Genomic DNA, 26,193 nt, shown 5'->3' with positions numbered 1-26,193 from the left:
CTATGGTCTCTACTTCCAAAGGGAGGCCTGAGATGAAGACATCTATTGTTTTGGCCTCTAACTCTCTGGTTAATGGTGCAGTTTTGTATATATTTGCCTTATTTCCCTTTATTTCAACTTCGTCTGCCTCTATCAAGGGGTGTCAAAGTCCTTTGGATATATGACGTATTTGGTATTCTGCAGGCCATCTGCCTTGTCTATGTCAATCCCCATTACTTTAAGGGCAGTCAGAACTTTAGCATGCCTATGCGCGCTGGCTACATTTCCAAAACCTATCGTTTGACACCCAGGGGAGTGGAATGCTATGAGTACTCTGTCCTCTACTTAATTCTTAAAGTAGGTACTTAGCTTGGTTCCCCCCGGCTGCACAGAGTTTGGCAAGATTTCTGTTGCTACTTCCAATTTCACTGAAATTATTTCACTAATACTTACAGTATATCTATAAATCTCGTAAAATGTCCGTGTCCCAAGTGAACTAATGTATTCTGTACAATCACAATCCTCTGGAAAATGAGTTGTTCTGCTCTCTAAAATAGTTTAGAATCCTTCCATGCACGATATAGCTTACGAGCTGGCTTGTGTAAAATCTATGAAAGTCCGTGTTAATAAAAGTCTTTATTCATTTATTTGTCTGCTGTTTGCTTTGTACATTTTTTTTCTTTTGGGAGGGGAGCTCTCCTTTGATCTTTTTCAGACCATTTGGAGAGACTCTCCTGCCCTATTGTTATAGTGTATGTCTGCTATGGTTTTCTTTTTTTATTAAGATATAGTATTTATATGTTTTTGTTTGATTCTTTCTTTTTTTTTCTACTGTTTTTTGGGTTATTTAGTTTTTCAAATATGTTTTATATGATTTAAAAAAAAAATTGTTTGGTTTTTTTATATTTTTTTTAACTCACTTTTCCATTCATCAGTTTGTTCTCCTAGACATTCGCCATCTTGCATATAATAGTTTTCCATCATCAGTGCTTCTTTTTGTTTCCTTCTCTTTTCTTCCTTCTCTCTATCTCTGTCTGTTGCTAGTTCTGTTTCTATACTTTGGTTTCCTGTCATTTGTGATTGTACTGTTATGGAAGTTTCCTCTTGTTCTTCTGTGGTTTTAGTCTCTGGCCTCGTTTTTTCTTGTTGAATCTGAGTTCTTGGCGGTAGTTTTGGGCTTTTATCTCCCTGTTTCTGTATTTCCTGCTGCTTTCCCTGTGGTTGGTGTTGATGTCTCTCATCTTTTTGTTGTTGGTAAGGGTTTTGTTTTGTCGTTAAATCTGACTGTATTATTATAGGAGTTTTCGATTTTGTTGACTTTTCTGCTGCTGTTTTGGTTGATTTTGTTTTATTTGTTGTTGTTGTTGTTGGCTCACTTCTTGTTGTTTTTGGTTTAGATTCCTGTGTGTTGTGGGTCTGTTTCTTTCCCTGTTTCTGGTTTTCCTGACTTTGTTGTTGTTGCTGCATGACCTGGGGTTCTGTTGCCTGGTTTGTTGGACATTTGAAGGGTGTATGTCCTGTATTTCCACATCTATTGCATTTTCTGTCCCATTATAAAGAATGCTCTCTTTATTTCTTTCAATTTGTTTTTCTCAATGTCTAGTATTTGCATCCTATTGTCGATTGTTGTTTGAGAGATAGTCGCCAATCTGGAAAAAATCACTTTGATGTTGAATTTTTTCTCAAATAGTTCTGCTACAGCTTCCAGTGGGATTTCTAGAGGAATGTCTGACAGGTATAATTCTCCAGTTTGTTTCTTTACTTTCCTTAATATGGGTGTTGGTTTCCTTACTGTAGCTTTCTCTTTCCCTATTTCTATCTCTCCATAAGGTAGAATTGGTTTGTTCCCTCTCGGTCTGATTATATATCCTTTATATCCATTAGGATTAATTGAGTACAAGTTTTTAGTATAATCTGGGTTATATACTTTCAATGCAACCATCATCGCTGCTGTTCCCGGTATTCTATATCTTGGTATATGGGATACGTCTAGCTCTTGTGTTCTATCTTTGTAAGCACATTAAATGAAGTTTCCCTCGCTAGTTTCATTTCTCCGGATTAAGAAAAAATTTGCATGGTTCTTCAGTTGTTTCCTCGATGCCGCCATTTTTTCTCGTGCTTCACTTGCCAAGTTCACCTTGTTAGATTTCGTTGCAGTTTTGTAATTTCCATGTTCTGTTTTAAGCTATAGTTTTCCGTGCTACATACTCCAATGTTGAGTTGTTAGTCCTTTAGTTAAGCTGATTCTCTTGTTAAGTTTCTAAAAACATATCTTGTACGTGCCATTACCGACGATGTTCATATGCCAGTCCGTTTTTCAAGAGAAAACATATCAATCTGGAAAGTATGAGTTGTTCTGCTCTCTAAAATAGTTTAGAATTCTTCCATACACGAGTATAGCTTACTTGTTTTTATTTGGAAGTTGGTCTCACCTGTTTGATCTTTGCAGACCAGTTTGGGAAGGTTCTCCTGCCCTACATGTTAATGGCTGCTTTATTGTATGTGTTATTATAATGTATGTATTGTTTTATTATGCAGGTTTGAGAAAGTGCTATTAATTTGTCATTAAATTGTTGTTATTATTTTTAATTGTTTGAAAATTATTTTGTTAATATTTTTTTTTGATTATAATTTCATTCATTTTAATTTTTTTCCCATTTTTTAACATTTTCTTTTTTTTTTTATAAAAAGTTTTCATTCTCATTCGAAACATTCATCAGTGTCTAACAGGTATTCTTCTGCCATTCTCGCTTCTTCTTTTTGCCGTCTTCTTTCTTCTCTTCTCCTTTCTCTGTTTGATTCTCGGGATTCTGTGTTTGTTATTGTTGTTACTGATTTTTGTATATATTTTCCGGTATTTTGCTCGCCTCTCGCAGTGCTCTCTTTTATCTTCCTTTCTCCAGTGTTAATTGTTGCATCTTTGTTTTCTTTTACTGTTTGTTCTTCTATTGGTTTTGTTTTGGTTTTGCTTAGTGGATTTACTAGTTGTGCTGGTTCTGGGATCGTTTTTTGTTGTATTAGGAGTGTTAGTTCTGTTTTCCCTGTTGTTGTAAGTGGTATTTGTGATATCCGTTGAATCTTGTTTATTCGCTCATTTTGATGCATTTCTTTTGTTTGTCTCTATACTAGTTCTTTCTGGTGATTTTGGTAATGTTGTTCTTTTTGTTGTTGTTGTTGCTTTTGTCCTTATTGTTGCTGTTGATTTTCGGCCTTTGTTTTGGAGTTGTTTTTTCTTGCTGCTGAAGTTGCCTGTTCTCAGTTACCATCCCTTGTTGGTTCTGTTGTTGTTGTTGTTTTTGTTGTTGTTGGTTCCTTTCTTGTGATTCTCTAATTTATGTTTGTGTCTGCTGATTTGTTCGGCATTTAAAGGGTGTTATGTCCTGTCTTCTCACATCTGTTGCATTTGCGGTCATAGATACATCCTTTATACCATGTTTTTGCTAGGAATCCATAAATGAAGAAAGCTTTCTGTTTCTTTCAGCTTGCTTTTTTACAATTTCTAATATTCGTATCCCATTATATACTGTTGTTAGAGGTATCGTTGCCTGTCTCGATGTTATTACTTTTATGTTGAATTTCTCGTCGAAACGTTTCACCACTTCCTCTAATGGCATTTCCAGGGGAATGTCAGTCAAATGTAGTTCTCCTGTTTGTTTTTTTACTCTCCTTAAAACAGGCGTTGGTTCCTTAACCTTGACTTTTTCTTTTCCTTCATATATCTCTCCATAAGGTAGTATCGGTGTTTTCCCTTTTTGTCTAAAGATGTATCCTTTGTATCCAATAGGGTTGATTGAGCACAATCTATTTACGTAGTCCGGATTTAGTACTTTGATTGCAATCATCACGGCTGATGATCCCGGTATTTTCTCTCTCGGTACATGTGACATGTCCAGCTCTTTTGCTCCCTCCTTATATGCACAATCAAAAAAACTCCCATGTGTATCAATTCGCCTTGTCTGCTGCATTTTCTCACATTGGGCTACCTGCCTTGGATTGAGTATAGCATACTTTGCGGGGGGGAGGGGCACCAGAAAGATGCCCCTCCCATTTCCCCCCAAAAAGTAAAAATTATTTTATGTTTGTGTTTCCCCCTCAGATGTGTTGTATGTTTTATTTTTTTTTAAAATTATATCAAAAATTTAGTTTTTAGAATTTTTGATGGGGTATTTAATGTTTATTAAGTGTTATCTAAAGGGTTGTTCGTCCGAGCCTGGTTTCCCTCACCTTGCTCGAAGTTCTTTCCCTTGAAATTTTTGTGACCTTTGCTATAGGTCGCCTAAGTCTCAATGTTTGCTATATGTAGTGGTGCTGTATTGTGTGTATGCTATATTTTCTGCATGTTTGAGACCGCAAGTATAGGTCAAATATCTTTCCCAGTAGTATTTCTTCCTAATTTGGATTCAAGATGCGTTATGATATGTTATATTTTATCTTTTAATTTGTTTTATGGTTTTCGAATTTTGACGATGGAACGGTGTACTGTTTAGATTTTGTTTAAAAAAAATTCCTATTGTATTATTCGAGTGATAATATGTGTCGTTCCTCGTAATAGTATTTAAAGATGTTGATAGGTAGGTTACGCTCGATCCAAGGTCCACACTTCTTTATTCTCTATGTGTTTCTCCTGGGTCGAGTTAGGCCTCCTTTATTTAGTTTCCATACAGTGCGGGAGCTGTATGGTTTTTAAGATATAGAAGAAGTTAGTAGGGTTTTAAACTAAGTGTTATCTAGTATGTGTTTGTGTCTCTGCTTTCGTCTGTTTATGTTCTACATGGGGTGTCTTCAAAGACTCTTTCATGGGCCTGTCCTCTTCGCGTAGCGCCATGTGACTCAGCCCCATGACATCGCCTTTAACTTCCCCCATATAGTTTCCCTGTATCCCTTACTATATATGTCTTTAAAATTTTCTTTCAGAGAAAGAAAAAAAAAAATAGCTTACTAGCTGGCTTCAGTAAAACTCCATTACTAAACAGATGTTACAATATTATGACACAAACTACTTTTGGTATGGCCCAGATTTTAAATGTGTTACAATTTTGCAAGTGTTCAATGAAGTTTCATTCATCAAATTTGATACAGAATTACAATTGGATTTCTTGACTTGCTGTCGTAGATTGATGAAATGCACTGACTGACCTTTTACCCCCAAGGTCTTTATACTTCTGACCATTGGATATCTGTTTTAAATCTAGGCAGTGTATTGGGTAAAATGTGATGTACCGAGGTTAATTTTTAGTTCTCCGTTGGTTAAAACCACCAAATTAAAGTGTATGTGAGAGAGAGAGAGAGAGAGAGAGAGAGAGAGAGAGAGACGCATAGAGCAAGTTAAGTCCAGTTTTATGTTGTTTTCTTTTTCGTTTTACATGACACACAACGATATCCAGTACCTAATCTGTTTAATATCCAGCCTTAACAAGGGGCCTTACTCAACAAATGATAATAATAACAATAATGATAATAATAATAATGTTATTATTAATATCATTGAAATAGTATTATTATTATTATTTAGATGTTGACAAATGAACTATTCTTATTAATATGATTATTATTATTATTATTAAGCCAATTGATTTATTATCATTATTATTATTATTATTATTATTATTATTTAGACCAATTAATTATAATATTGTTTTTAAGATAATTGTATTATTATTATTATTATTATTATTATTATCATTATTATTAATTAGATGTAGAACATTGGATTATAATTATTATTAAGATGTAGATCATTGAATTATCATTATTATTATTATTATTATTCTCTAGATGTAGACCACTGAAATATTATTATTAATATTTAGATGTAGACCAAATTATTATTATTGTTATTCTTCTTCTTCTTCTTCTTCTTATTATTATTGTTATTATAGATGTAGACCATTGAATTATTATTATTATTAATATTATTATTATTATTATTATTATTATTATTATTATTATTATTATTTAGATGTAGACCATTGAATTATTATTATTATTAATATTATTATTATTATTATTATTATTATTATTATTATTATTATTTAGATGTAGACCATTGAATTATTGTTATTATTATTATTATTATTAATTAGATGTAGACCATTGAGTTATTATTGTTATTATTATTTAGATGTAGACAATTTTATTATTATTATTATTATTATTATTATTATTAATTAGACTTAGACCATTGAATTATTATTATTATTTAGATGTAGACCATTGAATTATTATTTTTATCATTATTATTATTATTATTATTATTATTATCATTATTAAGATCATTTAATTATTATTATATGTATTATTATTTAGACCATTGAGTTTTATTGTTATTATAAGTATAATTCTTCTTCTTATTCTTCTTATTATTATCATACAAACAACTGAATATTAATATTGCTATTATTATCATTATTATTATTAAGACCACAAACAAATCATTAGTAGCAATAGTATGGAGTATACAAAGAAACAAAAGGACACTTTTATTGCTGTATTATAGGACAAGGGGAATCAACATTAGGTTGCTATCAATTTCAGTTTCTGGGAACAAGGGTAAATCCTAAGTTCGATACATGTCTGTTGTCATTTTCTCATTCATCAATTTCAAACAAGCAGTGCTATATCTAGTGTCAAATAAACGCAGTACAATTTTGGTATGTGTCAAACTTATAGTCTAAATTATGGAAGGCTGCATTGTCTAAAATATCAGCTGGCACACACCCCCACCCCCAACTAAGCCCCATCCCCCTAAAAACAAAAAATGCTGGATCTGAAATTATTACACAATTCTGCTAGCAGTGAGTTTGGCTTTATATTTGGAGTATGTCCAGAAAGGACAGTATTACAGTTCTCAAAACAACAGACGAAAGAAGAGTAAAAACACGTATTGTTTTATTAGCAGTAATGTAAAATTCAAGAATGAGCAGAGTCAAAAAGGAGGTATACCTCACCCACCAACAAGGGAAGTACCTAATTAAAGGAGTCTCCAAATCGGACTCAGCCAATTCACATCCACTAATTCATCCAAAAGAAGCATAAAAAAACATACACAAATAATATGAACAACGATTACAACAAACATTAGCAATTTAGCCTTAAACATCAGCAACTTTCAAACTTTCAATCTTGACTTAACTGTCGTATCGTTCCCTTATTTTAGTTGTCAAACTCCCTTAAAATTAATGTAGATAAAGATGATGAATTTAACAAAACCAAAAAAAAAAAAACAACTGAGAAGAGAGAGAGAGAGAGAGAGAGAGAGAGAGGGAGTGAGGGAGAGTATACACACGCACGCATAAACAAAAACAAACACAAAATAAAGAAAAAAACAACACAAAATTAGGAACCACCGGGTAGGGAAACAAGACCAAAGGTAAACGTAAAAGAGGGAGAGAAATATCACAGTTAAAACTACTCGGAGGTGAGAAATATAAACTTAAGGTCTTTTTTTTTTGGGTATTAAAGAAACTAAAAAACAATTAAGATCGAACAAAACAAACGGCAGCTATGTAGCAAATAAAAACATATTTACATTATAATATTTTACTCATCTTTATATATATATATATATATATATATATATATATATATATATATATATATATATATATATATAAGAAAACACAAGCACATGGAAGGACAGGGAAACAAAACATGAAGAAAAGTTCTAATAATTATATTGCCCGATTGCCAGAAATTGAGGTGACGTCTAACCAGTAAATATGTTGCGATTGGGTTAGGGGCAGTGGCGTAACTACCGTGGTAGCAGGTACAAGCGTGTTGTGGAGGAGTACAGACGTCTTGGGAGCCCGGCCTAGCCAGGAAAAAATGTGACAGTAAGGGGGGTGGATACAAAATGCTTGCTGTGGGGCCCGTGGTTAGATAGTTACGTCACTGACTACAGGGTGCCAACAAAACGTTCTATCGGCAGTCAGAAAGCAGCTGGCGAAGAAAAGGAGGAATAAATTGTTATCATTTTAATTAATAAATAAATAAAATCGTCTATAATAAATAACTTATTTCATAAATCTGTATTTTATTACATGATTGAAGACAACTGACTGCATAATATAACGGCTCATGCTCAAGTTATTTTTTAACTATAACATGGGGTCTGTGTGTCTTTTTGTTTGCGGGGGGGGGGGGGAATGGTTGATCCAGTGTTAGAAACTTGTATTGCGACACACTGCAGTGCCAAAAACAGGACTACCCATATATAAATGTACTGTATTTGACAAACACAAAACAAACTAAACTCTAGATTTTACATTATCAATGAAATTTACGTTTTGAAGAAAATATTCTACATTTTGGGGGGTTGGGGTGGGATGTCATCAATAGTAAGGTACGCATCAAATTTAAGAGATATTTTTAGTTTACAGCTTTAATATGTAATGTCTAAAATAGACCTCCTACATTTTTTACAGGATGGTTCTTTCAATTTGTTCTATTTAGTGGGAAATAACAGAAATTTTAGAATTTAGAATTTCTCTACTTTTTACATAGCCAGCCAAGGAATGCACTCTGTCTGTCACTATCCGTACCTTACAGCCATTCACTGAATGCTCTGTCTGTCATTGTGCGTACCTTATATACAGTCAAAGAATGCACTATGTCTGTCACTAAAAATTATGAGGTATAGTGAAAGAGAGTGTACCTTATAGACGGTCAAGGAATGTACTCTGTCTCGTTTAATTCAGAAATAAATTGAAAGATAGCCTAATTTATAGGCAGTCAAAGAAAGCACTCTGTCACTAGCGTACCTTATAGCCAGTCAATGAATACACGGTCTGTCTTTGTGCATACTTTACAGACAGTCAAAGAATGCAGTCTGTATGTCACTATGCGTACCTTATAGCCAGTCAAGGGATACACTTTGTCACTAATATTCAGAGGTACTGCAGAGTGAAAAAGCGTACCTTACAGCCAGTCAATAAATGCACTCTGACACTAAAATTATCTGGTATATTGAAAAAGAGAACGAAAGAGAACGTTCCTTATCACCAGTCATGGAATGGCACTCTGTCACTAAAAAATTGGAAGCATAATGAAAGAGAGAACGAAAGAGAGCGTACCTTATAACCAGTCAATGAATGCTCTCTGTTACTAAATATTCAGAGCATAGATATTCATCTACATGCATAATCCTAGCAAACTACATTGTTGTATTTACCTACACTTCAGTATGAATGGTCGAGCCATTTTAATGATCCTCATAGTATGCCAAGTAGTCCTCGTCTTATGATTTTTTATTTTGATTTTTTTTTTTTATAACATCTATCGGATACAGAAATAACATTATTTGTCCATTATTTACACTGTTGATGATGGATATTGTTATTGCTGGTACGGTACGTACAACACTTTAAACACATTACTGGCCTAATGGTGCCACAGGACTTAAGTTCCCTTCCCACGAATACACTGAGGTATTCCACCCGGGTTGGCCTGGACAGGTATCAAATTAGCGAGCCTTGGATTACGAGTCCGAATGAATTTTATCAATAGATAACGTCATCAAGATTGGGATTATTAATACTGTGAGAGTTTAGCAGAGAGTGGACAATTTTGTACTGGACACAGAGTGGACAATTTAGATCTTAACATTGGAGCTTCATTCCTTCTAAATTTAATTCCTTGCTTTCTTCGATACATCAGGTTGTACTGCATACGACCACTTTCACGGTAGTGGAAGTCCATATTTCTTAATTCAACTGTTTTTTAATTCGTACGACAACCTACCCGGTAAGGGATTCCGTATTGCATTATTCGATCCATCGGCATGTAGTTCGTACGATTATTTACCCGGTAGAGGGTGTCAGTATTGCTTTTTTCGATCCATCGGGATGTACTTTGTACGACCGCTTAAACGGTAGGGTGTGTCCATATTGGCCAGTTTCTCTTTAAGAGATGAGACTGTAGCTGTCGCCAAATGACCGGAGCCATTCCTTCTCAGGTAATTGATGTTGTTGCAGCCAAGTTAGTAAATGTCATGATAGTAGTTGTTGTTGGTGTAGCAGAGGCAGCAGCAAAAGTAGTATTAGTTATTGTGCAGCAGGTTGTTGTTGTTGTTGGGTTTACCGCCATTTTTCAGCATACGATAGGCTATATATAGCGGCCAGTATTAATGGTGGAGGAAGAACCCGGGAAAACCCCGGAAAGAACCACCGACTCACGAGAAGCTACTGGCATTGTGCGGCAGGTCATTTAGTAGTAGTAGTAGTAGTAGTGGTGGTAGAATTAGTAGGAAGGGGAGGAACAATCGCATTAACGGTAGAAGGCCAGACAGATAAATAAGCAGAGTAATAGCCATCAAGATAGTCAGACAGGCAGACAGACAGAAAGACAGACAGATAGATAGATAGAATGGTAGACAGATGGATAGGTAGATAGATAGACAGATAGCCAGACGGATATATAAATATAATTTAGGGTTTTATATTCAAAGTTAGATACTTGAATGTTGTCATCATTTAATCTTATTTATTTTCACATTCATACTATCAGCCATGGTGTGTACCCAGTTAAACCTGATGAACCAGATATTCATATCGTAACTAAAGTCATTTAAATTGTCTAGATCAATTATTTCAGTTGTTTGTCTGTACACGCCAAGCACTTGCCATACTAGTCGGCTATTAATAACAAAGCTTCTTGTCATGTGCCAGAGATTTCTCTGCAATGATTGGTTGGCTTAGTACATCGTAAACATATCTTGCTTGGCGACGTGAATCAAGTACTGTCATTGTTCAGAATACACTAGTTAAATTGGGACACGGGCATTTTACGGGATTTATAGATATTCTTTAAGTATCAGTATATTCATTACTGTTATAAAACTACGTGTATAGTCACAGTATAAGTATATATTCATAGTATCCGTGTTGACAATTGCGTGAACTCTCACAGAGTCAATGCATGAAATTGGAATAACGTTGTACTGAATGTGTATAGTCGTATGTTTTACTCGTATCAAGGTTAATACATGCGCTGATAGTTGTGCTTTTAATGTCACATTGGTAATTGAATTTACATTGAATACTTTTGTATATTTTGAGTTTAAAACAATAGAAGACGTTGCTTCTATTTTCAGCTGCACTAAAATAAGACTGATTTTCTTTTACAAGCTCTTTACAAAACAGACTGTACATGAGACGTTTTAAGCAGTGTTTTACAAGGAAGTTGATCTGTCTACAACAATGTATAAATAAAATATTAGGTATGTACATGATATAAATTTGTTCTTTTTCAGTCTAACCCTTGTGTCAGCATTGTGTTGGATTGACGGCTTACTTTACTTGCAGCCAATAAATCTCAACGACAACCTGTTAAAACGAAAAAATGGCCACTGGAGGACAGAACGAAAATGGCTACAGTCTGATTGAAGTTGAGGGAGTGACACTGGAACACCGTAAGTGTTCTATAAGCTATATATAAAAACCCATTTGCTTTTTAATAACCGGTCAATATATACAAGTTTTATTTTGTGTTTTTGTTGTTATGTTGTTTTTACCTAATTATACCCAGTAGAAGCAATGCATATTCAATGACGAAACGTTTAAACAATTTTAAATTTAGATGACATACTTCTGTCTCTTCTGTTACCTAAGGTCTGACATGCTAATGGAATATATCAGGGCATATTTTCATACTCTTTTGTTATCTTATGTCTGACATAACTAATGGAATATGTCCGTGAATATTTTCATACTCTCCATGCTGATACTTTTTGCTCATTCATTAAAAGTATTCGATCAACAAGTAGATCTCCGCTTTTTTTTCTGAACGCTACCTGTAATGTCAGAAAAAAAGGCGATCTACTTGTTGGTCTATACAAGTATGGATTGGAAAGGTCGTGTTTTCTAGCAATACATAACCCGGAGAAAACCTCTCATAATTAGCTACCGATAATTATGAAATAACAAAGTAATCTAAACATTATAATATAATTTGTGCGGTGTCATTGCCAGCACAAAATTACGTCTAACTCCGTCTCTTTTGTTACTTAAGGTCTAACATACTTAATGGAATATTTCAGTGAATGTTTTCATACTGTTCTGCTAGCTAAGGTCTGACATACTTTATGGAATGTCCGTGAAAATTTTCATAATCTTTTGTTTCTTAATCTTTTGTTACTTAAAGTTTGAGTTCCTTAATGGAATATGTCAGTGAATATTTTCTTACCGATACTTTAAATACGTTCATTAAAAAGGATGGATTGGAATTGCCGTGTGTTTCTCAACCAAAGCACATTTTTCCCGAATTTCTGTCAAGTAAATTTTCATAACTCTGCCTATCTACAACACACTGCCAGTCAGTTTGTGATAATTCGATATTGGAACTGGCCGGAATGCAAGTCTTTTCGTTGGAAATATGTGTACGCCTATTGTATGCTGATATAGTCAATATAACCGTCACACAAATATATTATGTACAAATGAACGAAGCCTAAGATTGAGTGCTCATCATAATAAATACACGAGTAGTGAATAGGGATACATTACGTACAATGGGAATTAGCATTACAGACCCCCCCCCCCCGGGTCAGATTACGTACAATGGAAATTTAACATGGCGAAAAATCGTGGGTCAGATTACGTACAATGGGAATTAACATGGGAATAAATCGTGGGTCACTTTACGTACAAGGGGCATTTAACATCGGGAATAGAGTTTGGGCTTGTTTAGGGACAAGGGGAATTGAATATGGGATTTTTTTTTTTTTTAAAAAAAATTTAAAAAAGGGGTAGGCAATTGAAAAGTCATTCTCTTTTCGAGAAATATGGCTGGCCCTGAAAAGGGCCTTTGGGTTTATGTTAATGTATCCATTAACATAAAGGGCACCGTATTGGTCTTCTTCTTGTCCTTAGGCTGCGTCTCACTGTTGGCCCGTAAATCAGCACTCTTTTGAGGCATCCTTATCTTTCTACGTAGATCCTACGTATCCACAGACTGGTGTTTGTCCTGTGGACAACGGTCCACTTGGATCGGACATACATGAGCATGTCCGTCCTGAACATCATGGAAGACACAAGGGTGGATGATTCGACTGTGGTCCACATCTTGAAGCGACGAGAACAGGTGAATCAATGCAGTGAACGGCGCTTATTTATAGGGACAGGAAGGATTGAAACGGATTGAGTTCATTCAACCAATCCGAACACGCGTTACAAAATTCAGAAAACCCACATCCAACCAGAAGAGAGTAGTCTGTGACGTCAGTTGGTCTATATAGATTCGCTAGCGGTTGTGTGCAGTCAATCTATGCGACAGTGATTCAACATGACGGAAATTCAGAAAACGATCCATTGGGGTGCACCAACAGGGGAGACTGCCCAAGGGAACCCGGACTTACTTTCAGAAGAGGTGAATTGGGATTTTGTGGATTTTCTTACCTCGCAAGAATTTGTTCCGGAACCTTCGTTACCTTCTTCATTACCGCAAGTGGAGAATTTTAGACAGAGACAGAAAGAAGAATTGGAGAAATTTATACAACGACAAAAGGAAGCGGAACAAGCTTTTCTCCTACAGCAACAGCAGCAAGAAGAAGAGGTAAGAAAAAAACAACATCAACAACAGCAAGAAGAAGTAGCAGCAAAGAAACAAGAGGGTGAAAATCAAACGGTCACGGTACTGTTGGACATTTTAGCGGAGTTAAGAAGTCTGAAACAAATGTATCATACTTCTTTATTACGACCGAAGAGAATACGACCTTCCCGAGCTAAACACGTTAACCCTGTGACTAAGCCTATCGTACCACCCTTAGTGATTTCAACCCAATCATCATCATCAACATTACGCAGTCCAGAAGTAGGCCTTGGCCGTGGCAAAGGCTTAAGGCAGTTAAAGTTGATTGCTTGAACTCACCCCTACACCAAAATAAAAAGGCCCTTTTCAGGGCCACCCACATTTCTCGAAAAAAAATACAATTTCAATTTGCCAATGACTCAAAAAAACCCCACCCATTTCACCCTTATAGTACGTGTTTTTGTATGAGTGCGTGAGTGTAGCTTCTTATTTTAAAATCAAAACTCAAAGACACTTACCTTGTATAATTAATTTATTCTTTTCTCCATTTTTTTACAATCCAATTCACAATTCACAACAGAACACTTTAATTAAAAGTTCATTGACTTCTTCTTTCTCCTTCTTTAGTCTCTCTGTTTTTTGAATTTCTTCACCGTCTTTTCCTCATTTTCTTCCCTTCTTCTTTTCTTCTCCTGTTTCTTTGCCTCTTTTAAATAGAATTGTCTTCTTTCTTCCTCTTCTTCCTCTGAAGAATCCCTCTCTTCCTCTGAAGAAACCCTCTCTTCTTCTGAAGAATTCCTCTTTTCTTCTGATTCCTCTTGTTTCTTTTTTGGGCAATCTGGAGACCAATGTCCTTTTTCTTGACAATAATAACAGGTATCTTGACTTTTGTCTTTTTTAGCCCCTGTTTTTGTTCTTTTTTGACGGTCTGGACACTCTGAAGACCAATGCCCTTTCTTCTGACAGATATAGCAAGTATCTTGACTTTTATCTCGAAAGGAAGGAGAGTAGTCCGAAGGCTGGTCTGAAGAGAATTTTCTAATGACCCCTCGCAAAGCTCTGACGAAACGTTCGATTTGGTTAGTCTCTTCCATCGTTGTGCTCGGCTTGAGAGTGAAATGAATAGTGAAAGGACAAGACACACACCCTTTTATATACGCTGGTCTGCCATGACTATAAATTAGTCTATGGTGTTTAAACTTGAGTCATTTGACGTTTTGCACTCAAGATGAAACGATCCTATTCATTCGAGAAGAAAGAAGAAGAAGAAAGTAAGAGGAAGAAACGTGATCTATCGCCTCGTACCAGGGCTGAAATCTTGGCACAAATTCATGCCAGTGATTTTGAAGAGGACATGAGTGAACCAGAATTTGAAACCTCTAAACCAAGTTCACCACCCTTAGTCAACCCTGAAAAGTACCATTCCATTCGAGAGACGGAAAAGCGCTCCTCTAGAAAATTTAGAACCACGGCTTACAAATACACGGTGAAGTTTAAAGATTTCAAGGCTGAAGTGCCGTTAGAGAAAGCAGAAGTGTTTATCACTGGGGTGTGGGATTCTTTGTTCACTGCACTCAAGCGACAATGTCAACCCAAAGAAGACGATCGCTTGAGACTTTCCATACAACACGACGGTTTGAAATCCCCTGTTTGGATCGAGCTTAGCACCCCTGCAGAATTGACCGCTTCCAAAGTCATGGACAAGATTCAACATGTACAACAATCTAATGATCAGTTTGACATCACCGATGGTAAAGCCACACTGGACATGACCCACGTCTCTCCGCCTCAAGGGACTGGACGCAAAAGGATGTTATTGGTGGACGATCTTCGCAACACCAAAAAGAGTCTCGTCCGAATTAACAACACCCATGACCAGATGTGTTTAGCCCGTGCCATCGTGGTGGGACGAACCTATGCCAACAAGAACGAAACGGTAGAATGGAAAAGAACCTGGAACACTATTCAACGTTCCTATCGAGAAAAACAACGAAACGAAGCAGAACTCCTGTTGCAACAAGCTGGCCTGTCCAAAGACACACCCTGTGGCATTCCTGAGATGCAAAAATTGCAAGATGCCCTAGCTCCACGCTACACCTTCAAAGTGCACCCTCAAGAAATGCGCGGGCCTCTGTTGTTTCGAGGCCAAGATTTTAAGGACGGAAAATACATTCATGTTTATTATCACGATGACCATTTCGATACCATTACCACCATCACCGGATTCGTGGGATACGGTTATTATTGTGAGAAATGTGATTATGGTTATAACAATCGAGAGCAACACAAGCATTGTGGATCGAAAAGCCCAGGATGTTTGGCCTCTCCACCCTGTCTGAGCGAAGAACCAGTGCCTTGTTCAACTTGTTTGCGCACGTTTGTCAGCCCTACCTGTTACCAGCAACATTTGAAAACACAAGGTTCACAGAAGAAATGTGCTTGTCAACTCCTGAGATTGTGCCCTACCTGTGGACAAGGCATATGTACCAATACTGCCAAGGCACACGTATGTCGAGGAAAGAAAAAATGTCACATTTGTCACCACATCGTGGACTTGGAACACCAATGCTACGTGCAAAAATACCAACCCCCACCAGAGAAAGAGGACGGTCACAAGAAGAAAGGCAATTTCATCTTTTTCGATTTCGAATGCATGCAAGAGACCGGCATTCACATCCCTAATTTCTGCGTGGCTCATCGAGCGTGCGAGAAGTGCATTCAAGAACCTATCTTCAGTCATTGCCCTCACTGCAGCAAGATTCCTGGAGGGCGTGAAAAAATCTTTCGGGGACCGAACACGTTAGCCGATTTTGCCCAATGGGTTTTAGACCCCATCGACAAGACGTGGAGCCAAGAGGACATCGAACGTTACGGAGATTGTCATCGTCATGCCACGGTGATGGCTCACAATTTTTCCGGATACGATGGACAGTTTCTTCTCAGATACTATACGGAACAAGGTACCGAGCGTCCTAAAGTGGCTTTGAACGGAGCCAAAATCATTTTCATGCAAGTGGGACAAGTACAGTTTAAAGATTCGATGAGTTACTTGGCCATGCCTTTGAGTCGAATGCCTAAAACGTTTGGAATGACAGAAATGGCTAAAGGTTATTTTCCTCACTTTTCAATACGGAAGCCAATCAACATGCCGTTCTACCCCATTTGCCTGAGGCTCACTATTACGACCCCGACAACATGCGTACTGAACAACGAGAAGCTTTCTACGCTTGGTACCAGGCTCACGCCTGGGACCCTTTCGACTTTCAGGAAGAAATGTTAAAGTATTGTCGTTCCGACGTGGACATTTTACGACGTTGCTGTTGAAAATTTCGAGAACTGTTCATGGAACACGGAGGGGTCGATCCTTTGAAAGAAGCTTGCACCATTGCCAAAGCGTGTTCCTTAGTGTATCGACAACGATTCATGCCTGAAAGCACTGTGGCTGTCATCAGTCCTCAAACGACCAACTATGTCAAGCGTCAATACTCGGTCATAGCCCTACGTTGGTTACATTACTTGTGCGACAAGGAAGACAAGTGGATTCAGCATGCCCGCAACGGAGGGGGCGAAAAGACCATCGGAACGTATTCGGTCGATGGCTGGGACTTAGAAAACTCCAAGATCGTGTACGAGTTTAACGGTTGCTTATTTCACGGATGTCCCGTCTGTTACCCTGACCGTGGCACTAAAAATCAGTTTTTACAACGAACCATGGAAGACTTGTACCAGGACACTTGTCAGCGACGCCTAAAGTTAGAACAGGAAGGATACCAAGTGGTGGAAATGTGGGAACACGAGTACGATCACCGTATGAAAACCGATCCCGAGTTTAAACGCCTCGTGGAAAGTTACCAGTTCATGGACCCGCTGAACCCGATGGATAGTTTGTACGGAGGAAGGAAAAATGCCACCTGTTTGCTGTACCAAGTCGACGAAGAGAAAGGAGAAGAAATCAAATACTTGGACGTGTGTTCGCTGTATCCCTACGTGTGCAAATATTGTCGCTTTCCTGTAGGGCACCCGCAATTGTTAACGGAACAGATCGACCTGAAAAACATTCGACAAATACGAAGGCTTGATCAAGTGTAAAGTTTTGCCTCCCACGAACCTATACCATCCCGTCTTACCTCACCATTGTCAAGGCAAACTGATGTTTCCCTTGTACCGTACTTGTGCCGAAACGTGCAACCAAGACCAACCTTGTCAGCACACCCAGGAAGAACGTGCCTTGACGGGAACCTGGGTCAGCGTAGAATTGTTCAAAGCTATGGACATGGGATACCAACTGTTAGAAGTGTACGAAATTTGCCACTTTCCCAAGACACAACAATACCACAAGGGTGATCCCAGTCAGAAAGGCATTTTCGCCGACTACGTGGATGCCTTTTTGAAACTGAAGCAAGAAGCCAGCGGCTATCCTTCCTGGTGTCACACTCCCGAAGACCAAATACAATTCAAAGAGAAATACTATGAACAAGAAGGCATCTCTTTAGACCACATCGAGAAAAACGAAGGCAGGCGATCGTTTGCCAAAGTGATGTTAAATTGCTTGTGGGGTAAAATGGCACAACGACCGTGTTTACCCAAGACGGAATATTTGACAGAACCTTCCCGCTACTTCCAGATGATTCACGACAAAACCAAATACATGAAACACGTGGACGTCGTTCGAGAGGACTTGATCTTGGTCAATTACGAAGAAGATCTGGATTTTGTACAAGACGACCCTTTTGGAAATGTCATTATTGCGGCTTACGTGACAGCCCATGCTCGCTTAAAATTGTACGAAGCTTTAGAACTGTTAGGGGAACGCGTCCTGTACTTTGACACGGACAGTTGCATTTACATCCATCACCCGAGTCAACAGCACCCTAACATCGAAGGAGACCGTTTAGGAGCCTGGACAGACGAGCATCCCGACGACACGATTCTAAGTTTCGTCAGTGGCGGTCCCAAAAATTGCGGCTACGAATACCGGGACAAACAAGGAGAAGCGCACACGACGTGCAAAGTGAAAGGACTGACTCTGAATTATCGTACCAGCCGAGTGGTCAACTTTGGGGTATTGAAAGAAGCCTTGCAATCGGGAGAGGATGGAAACTTTAAAGTAACCACTCACCAACCGAACAAGATTGTACGTTTACCCACTCACCACATCGTGAATCGGCCCTTGGAAAAAGTCTATCAAATCGTGTACCAGAAGCGAGTGCGACTTCCCAATCATTTCACCTTACCGTATGGACACGTTGGTATAAAACATTGGTTGTAAGAGGATAGTCACACGCTAGAAGGATGACTTCGCCACATCAAGAATCGAGTGAGAAACCCGATGAGATCTCCAAGTTCAAACCCTACCATTTTCCAGTCTTCTTACCTGACTAGTGTGATTGTGGCCGTCGATTGGACACGTTTCAGAAATGGCCTACGGATAGGGAAGGATTACCTTCTTCGCATGTTTTAGCTAGAACAGGATTTGTCTACTTGGGACCTGAGTCAGGATTGGGATACGAGGTACAGTGTTTCGCTTGCGGACTGAAGTTACGAATGGATCTATGTATCTATAAAGATTCAGCTATTCTGGAACATACTCGATGGTCTCCGCACTGCCCTTACCTTTCTATGGCCTTTCCGCCAATCACACTACGGTACAATGTTGACGGTACCTTAGAGACGGTACCTTCCAGAACAATACATAAAAAACGTAAAAAAGGAAACATGTACAAGCTGGAGACTGCATTGCGACTAGTATAAAAAGGGGGCTATGGTCAAGATCGATAGTTCATTTTGACTACCTAGACCGAGCGAACAAGATGAATACTTTCAGAGAAACACAGAACAAGTTGTTTAGAAAGGCACAATTCAAGTGTGAGGCTTCGGAAGTGGAATGCGATTGTGAGCCTTGCGATGGGTACGATGCTGTACGTTGTGGCCTTAGCGATGCCGTAAAGCATCATGGGAACTTTGTTCTCACTGCCCCTATCATGGAAAGTGATGCTGTGCGTGTCAAACCTGAGGGATGCGAAAGTGATGCCGCTCGTCCTCTTGGACATTTTACTGGGTTTCGTTTTAAAGGGGAATGTTCACCTTCACGTCTACCCCCCTACGGATGTCATCCAGCCCTAAGCAAACTCCTGCCCATGTCACTCAACCCTCATCGAAACGAACCTGTGAAAGACGAATATTCGTTTCCTGTGCGTTTGTCGGAAAACTGCGACTTTGAAAATCGTCTTCAATCGTTCAAAGGAAAATGGCCTAAGTATCTGGGAGGACCGACCCCCGAAGAATTAGCCAGAGCCGGATTTTTCTACTTGGGCGAAGGAGATAAATTCAGGTGCTTCAGTTGCGATGTGTCACTACACCACTGGGAACCGCAAGATTCGGCCTACGTAGAACATGCTCGATGGTCACCGAATTGTCATTACTTACCCTTAGTGGGACCGAGACATTGAAGTAACTTACCATGTCGTTGACGAAGAAGAAACCAGATTGGTTAGGAGTCAAATGTCGGACATCACCGAGACCAGTATTTAAACTTCATTTCAAAAACGATATTGAATCATTACCTAAAGAACTGCAAGAGAAGATTTACAAAGAAGTTTGGCAGGGGTTTGCCAGAGTGAAATCTCAATGGGTCACTGTAGAACTTTTGTGTCGAGAAATTCATAAGAGGAAAGTGAAAAAGGTCAACCAGTGTGTTAGATTTCTTTGGGTCAAGGGTGCATTCATCCTATTATATCGCTTTAGACCGTTTCCATCAAAAGAGTTAAGTGACATTCTTAGACGTTACCCTGAATGGCAGTGGTCAGAAATTACTCACTATGTGGATTACTTTTGCTCTCTATGAGAAGATTGTGATTTGTACGGACTGACTTATTCATGAATACTTTACAAGAGAACATTCGTGCTTTGCCTGTGGAATTGAGAGAAAGGATTTACCGAGAGCTGGTCAAAATACAAGTGAAACGTAAAGAACAATTGCATCCGTTACGTCACCAGATCTTTAACCACTGGTACCTGAATAGTATAAGAAAACTGATTCGTCCGAAATTGTTTCAGTGGTCAGACACTGTTCAAAACTTTGAGGTCGCCAATGATGTACATGTTCATCATTTTGGTTACTTCGACAGTCACTTACTGCAACGTATTGAGGAAGACGAGTTAAAGGATTACCAACATTTGTTACGTTGAATCTGCTTAGCGGAAGACGAAACTTCTAAACGAACTCTGACGTTTCAGTTACAGTACGTAACATTTAAATTCCCTACTGGAGAACGAAGATCTCTGGCTAGAAAGTACGTGTATTGCATCCGAAAAAAGAGAATATAAAAACAGGCTGCCATGCCACGACTTATGTCACATGTCATTGAACAGATTCCGTGGAAGGAACTCAATGACCATATTCAAACTGTGGATCATTACCATCCATTATTACAAGAACTGTATCCATTCAATTTGGGACGACAAGTGGTGTGTGTCTTAGTGACTTGTTTTCTGGGATTTCGTTTACCAGCCGATTCTTTGTGGACTCTTTACGATCAGTACTTACCACCTCAATGGCCTTAAATGGTCACGAAAAACTCCTTTTGCTCAAAGCCTTGCGTTTTCATCTGGATACTTCTCGACCTCAACAGGAAAACAAGATTCGTCAACTTTTAGCTACCCAAGACGTGTATGACGATGTGTGTGTAGCTTGTGACTTACATCCCCATTGGACAGATGTCCCTGCCTGGAAAGAATGGGGTTTTGACGCTTGGACCCAAGAAGTGGCCCAGTATGCACGAGAGTTGTTCAAGGAAAAAAGTTACTTTTCAACCCGTGTTAGTGACGGTGCCAGAAGAACCCGTCACCCAGGACAGGACTGTCGTGGACAGGCCTGAAAGACCCTTTCGGGAGGACACTTGTGTGACCTTACCCCTACTATAGAACTGGTTAGAACATTACCCAAAACATGTTGTTGTACAGACACTTGTGTTTATTCCACGTTAATGGTTATCATGTGCCTTTTATCCTTGTACTTAAGCCTTTGGCTTTTATGTATTTTTGTCTTTCGTATTCATGTTTGAAACATTCAATAAACGTGTTCTGAAAAAAAGTATATAAACTCTTGTCTTGTTTGTTTTCGTGTCACAAATGACATTTCTCACACTATGGCTACCTCTACTGTCTCTGCTCCCTCTTCCTCTACTGTCAAAGTCATCGACGAACACTTAGATCGTGCCAGTTGGGAAGCTTTGTATCTTCGCCATCCCTTTAACATGCTCATTGCCGGACCTAGCGGTTCCGGGAAAACCGAATTCGTCAAACGTTTGATCGAACATAAACATCATTTGATCGATCGGCCACCTCAACGGATCGTGTGGTGTTACAAAGAGTGCCAATCGGCGTACAGCCTCTTGCGAGAAAGTCAAGGCGATTCCATCGTGTTTGTGGAAGGCATTCCTAAAGAAGACGACGGCATCGTCTCTGACTCTCGTCAAACCCATTTGGTCATTTTCGACGACATGTTAGGAGAAGACGAAGAAGAAATTAAACTGTGGTTCACGCGCAAAGGGCATCACCGTAATGCCAGTGTTGATTACATCACCCAAAATTTGTTTCAACAAAGTAAAGCCCATCGCACCATCAGTCTCAATGCGCATTACGTGGTCTTGTTTAAAAGCCCTCGAGATAAATCGCAAGTGCAAGTCTTAGCCAAACAGTTAGGAACGCCTTGGCTGACTCAGGCGTACGAAGATGCCACTCAGACTCCACACGCCTATTTACTCGTCGATTTGAAACCTACCACCCCCGAGGATTTGCGATTTCGTACCCACTTGTTTCACCACTGGTGCCAAGACGGAGGGCCTGTCCTGTACACGTCTCCGTCCTCGACTTAATTTCACTCCCCATAAAAAAATCTATAAAAACCTCAGACCCTTTTTCGTCTGTCTCACACAGTTTGAACATGACGTCCCTTCAGTCGCATCTTCCCGTCAAATTGATTCGTGCCTTGTATGGCATCAGTCGAGAAAAAAATCCACAAACACGAGCTCGTGTCTTAGAAGCTAGTCTCAACGAAGTCTTACGATGGTTCACGGTGACGGCACGTCAAATACTCCAAGGAATCATTCAGATTCCTCATCAAACCAAACGCTTTTTCGATCGAAACAAAGTCGCTTTGGTCCAACTGGCCGATCCCCGCATCGACACTCAAACCAAAAAACAAATCATTTTGAAACCTGGAGGGAGCGGTACTCTAGGAGGGGTCATCATTCGCTCTCTCTTAAGATGGGATCCTAATGCCCCCAAAGTTATACCCAAGAAAAAAGTCCAACGAAGCCCCAAGAAGAAAAAGAAAAAGACCAGGTCCCCAAGGAGAAGAATTTTTCCAGTGGGAGGACCCTCCTTTGACCAGACACGACCCCGGAAAAAGAAAAGAAGCCCCCAGAAAAAGAAACAGAGAAAAAGTCCACAGAAAAAGAAAAGTCCACAGAAGAAAACTAGTCGCAAGAGAGGCACTTCGGCCAGGACGCAACTTTACACTCGCAAACCACGACCTGTCACGGCGGTGACTGCGTCTCCGGCATCCTCACGTTCATCCACTTATCCGTTGATGACACCAAGAACTGAAGAGTACTTGGAGACGTTGATCACACCAAGAACTTCTCCGTTGATGACCCCCAAAAGAACTTCCCCAGTGGCAGGACCCTCTAATTTAGCGGCAGTGGCTGCTGCTCACAAACTACCTTCTCCCAAAATCAAAGTCCAAGAAAGATCGGGCATGTTACAAAGTTTACTTGATTTGTCCAAGCAAGAACTGGCTCGATTTAGTCCGTTGCGTACCCCTGCACGACGTGTCATGCCTGTCCTCAAACTGATACGACGTAAAGACAATCAGTGGCGACGCGTTCCAGTATAAAAAAAGGCCTGTGACCAAGTCGGTGGTATCAGTGTTTTTTTGGTGCTCCTGAAGACTCAAAGATGTCACCCTCCAGAAAACCCCAAGGAAAGAAAAGAAAAGGACTACCACCACGTTTAGTTAAACATGGGGACATGTTATCTGTCCTGTCCAAAGCTTCTCCACCTCTACGAAAAAAACTCATTCAATCGGCCTCCAAAGAGGTCATCGATACCGTGTGCGAATGTTGTTTGAACGTTTTGAAAGGCACGATCCCTTTGTCCAAACACCAGAAACAATGGTTAAGCAAACATCGTCACGTTCTTCGCCAAATGGTTCAAAAGAAAATTCCCATTCGTCAAAAGAAGAAGATGTTGGTCCAACGTGGAGGCATTTTGCCTCTCTTGTTAGGCCCCATACTGAAAGGAGTCTTGGGAACCATGTTGGGAGGACTGGTGGGAGCAAGATAAAAAGGCCCTTGGAAGTCCCAAGATCTCAGAATCGACCCCTGACAACCCCATGGAAGGACGAAAACTAGCTTTAGTGCCGTACAAACGATGGATGGAATACCATCGGTGGCAAGAACAACGCACCCCGCATTTACCTCCCAATCCCAATTTGAGCGAGATGTCCCAGTTACAACACGAATTGCAGTCCTTGATGGATCGCCAAGATTTGTCCGAAAGAGAAAAATCACAAAAGTACGGTCAACTCTTGCAACGACTGCAACTCTTTCACCAGAAAGCTTTAGATGAAACAGCTCTACCCACTCTGAAAGATTTTAAGACCTTGATGAAAAGTCCATCACCATCATCATTACCACCACCACCACCACCACTACCATTCCCAGGGGTCACCAGAGATGCTACCCCAGGAAGACCTGAGGAAGATGAGATGCGAGAAGTGTTTCAAACACCGTCAGCAGCACCCATTTCGAGTAAGATTTCAGCATCCTTGTTGACCCCGTCCCCCACACCCCAACGAGAAGAAATGAAAGCTTGGGTTAAAAAGATGATGTCCACTCCTCCTTCGACAGAAGTGAAAAAGAAAGAAGGGAAACCAGAAGTGAAAAAAGAAAAGAAAACCAAAGCCATTCCATTGCCACCTCCACCACCACCACTACCTTCGACTTCTACTCCCGTAGCCCATCGGACACGTAAATCCGTTTCTAGACCACCCTTTCGGCCCACCCAAAGTAGCATCACCGAAGAGTGGGTAACTTATTAACACACCAACCAACACAAACAAAAAAAAAAAAAATATGGAAAAAGTCTTAGCCAGCATTTACTACGATCCCTCCCATCCTGCAGGTTACGCAGGAGTTCAAAAATTGTATCGTGCTGCCAAAACGCGACTGAAAAGTCTCCGTTTACCTCAAGTGCAACGATGGTTACAAGAACAAGCTACCTACACTTTACACAAACCCATTCGACGCAAGTTTGCCAGAAGTCGCACCCGAGTGGAAGGCATCGATCATCAATGGCAAGCCGATTTAGCCGATGTCTCTCATTTGGCCAGCTACAATCGTGGCTACAAATATTTGTTTTGTGTCATCGACGTCTTTTCCAAATTTGCTTGGGTCGTACCCTTGACTTCCAAATCGAGCAGCGAGTTAGTGCGAGCCCTGCAACGGGTGTTGAAACAAAGCGGTCGTCACCCTCTTCGATGGCAAACGGACAAAGACACCGAATTTCTGAACCAAGCTTTCCAAAAAGAATTAAAGAAACGTGACATTCATTTTTTTACCACCGAGAATCCCGAAACCAAAGCCAGTATCGTGGAACGTTTTCAACGCACTTTGAAAGAACGCATGTGGAAATATTTTACGCATCACCACACTCTGAAGTACATCGACATCTTACCGCACCTGGTGCAAGCGTACAACCAATCTTACCATCGAAGCATCGGACGTGCCCCGCAAGACGTGACTCCCGAGAACGAAGTGTTGGTGTTTGAGCGTCTGTTTGGTACGTCCCCGACGAGGGCTGTCCCCAAGAAAAGTGGAGAGTTGACCGTAGAAGATTGGGTGCGCATTGGCAAAACCAAACGCACTTTCGACAAAGGTTACTTACCTAACTGGACGACCGAATTGTTTCGCGTCACTGGACGAGTGCATGGTCGTCATCCTGTCGTCTGTAAATTGGAAGACATGAACGGAGAAGTGCTCAAAGGAACGTTTTATTTACCCGAGTTACAACGTGTCACCAAAAAAGAAGATGAAGTGTACGACATCGAAAGCATTCTCGAGCGCAGAACCCGTAAAGTGGTCAAACGACGTGTCAAAGAAGTCAAAGTACGTTGGAAAGGATATCCACCCAGTTTTGATTCTTGGATCGACGCTTCGCAAGTCATCGACTATAAAAAGAAGTGACCATCATGCCCTTTCACACAGCAGACGCAGCTACGTCGATCACTCCTCCTTCACCTAGTTCTTCTGTGCAAGATTTACAAAAACAACCCTTGTGGGTGTGGTGTGGAGAACGTGTGCCTAAAACGCAAATCGTCTTTTTCTGCCAAATCTTCGTGGTGTATTGTGTCATCGGGGCAGCCATTGCCAATTTGAGTTTGCAACAAGGAGACAAACAATTGTGGACCATTTTATTGAGCAGTTGCATCGGTTACCTGCTTCCCAATCCCTCCCTGAAATTCTCCTCGAACGGGAACCACGGGAACCTTGTGTCCAGTGCCAGTGTCAGTCACCACTCCAACAACAACCACAACCAGAACCCCATTTTAGGCGGAGACACGCCTCTGACGTCCAGTGACCCCTCGGACAGCCACAGAACTCTAGAATTATGAGTCACCAAAACCAA

General features: G+C 39.7%; 1 protein-coding gene across 2 annotated transcripts in view; it reads left to right on the top strand.

Annotated features, from left to right (window-relative positions):
• Positions 1 to 26,193, top strand: part of LOC149790763 (uncharacterized) — a 305,048-nt gene that overhangs the window by 82,178 nt on the left and 196,677 nt on the right. For both annotated transcript variants that reach the window (XR_016423898.1, XM_089972831.1), the window contains exon 2: positions 11,228 to 11,386. Coding sequence is in view for 1 of the 2 variants with exons in the window: in XM_089972831.1 (XP_089828957.1) it covers positions 11,317 to 11,386 (70 nt within the window). In the remaining variant the exon portion in view is untranslated. The remainder of the gene's footprint in view (positions 1 to 11,227; positions 11,387 to 26,193) is intronic.

This window comes from Sinohyriopsis cumingii, chromosome 10, assembly GCF_028554795.1.
Source record: "Sinohyriopsis cumingii isolate HCF-2022 chromosome 10, ASM2855479v2, whole genome shotgun sequence".
Classification (NCBI taxonomy): Eukaryota; Metazoa; Mollusca; class Bivalvia; order Unionida; family Unionidae; genus Sinohyriopsis; species Sinohyriopsis cumingii.
Note: the sequence above shows the minus strand (reverse complement) of the source record. Positions and strands in the feature narration are given on the sequence as shown.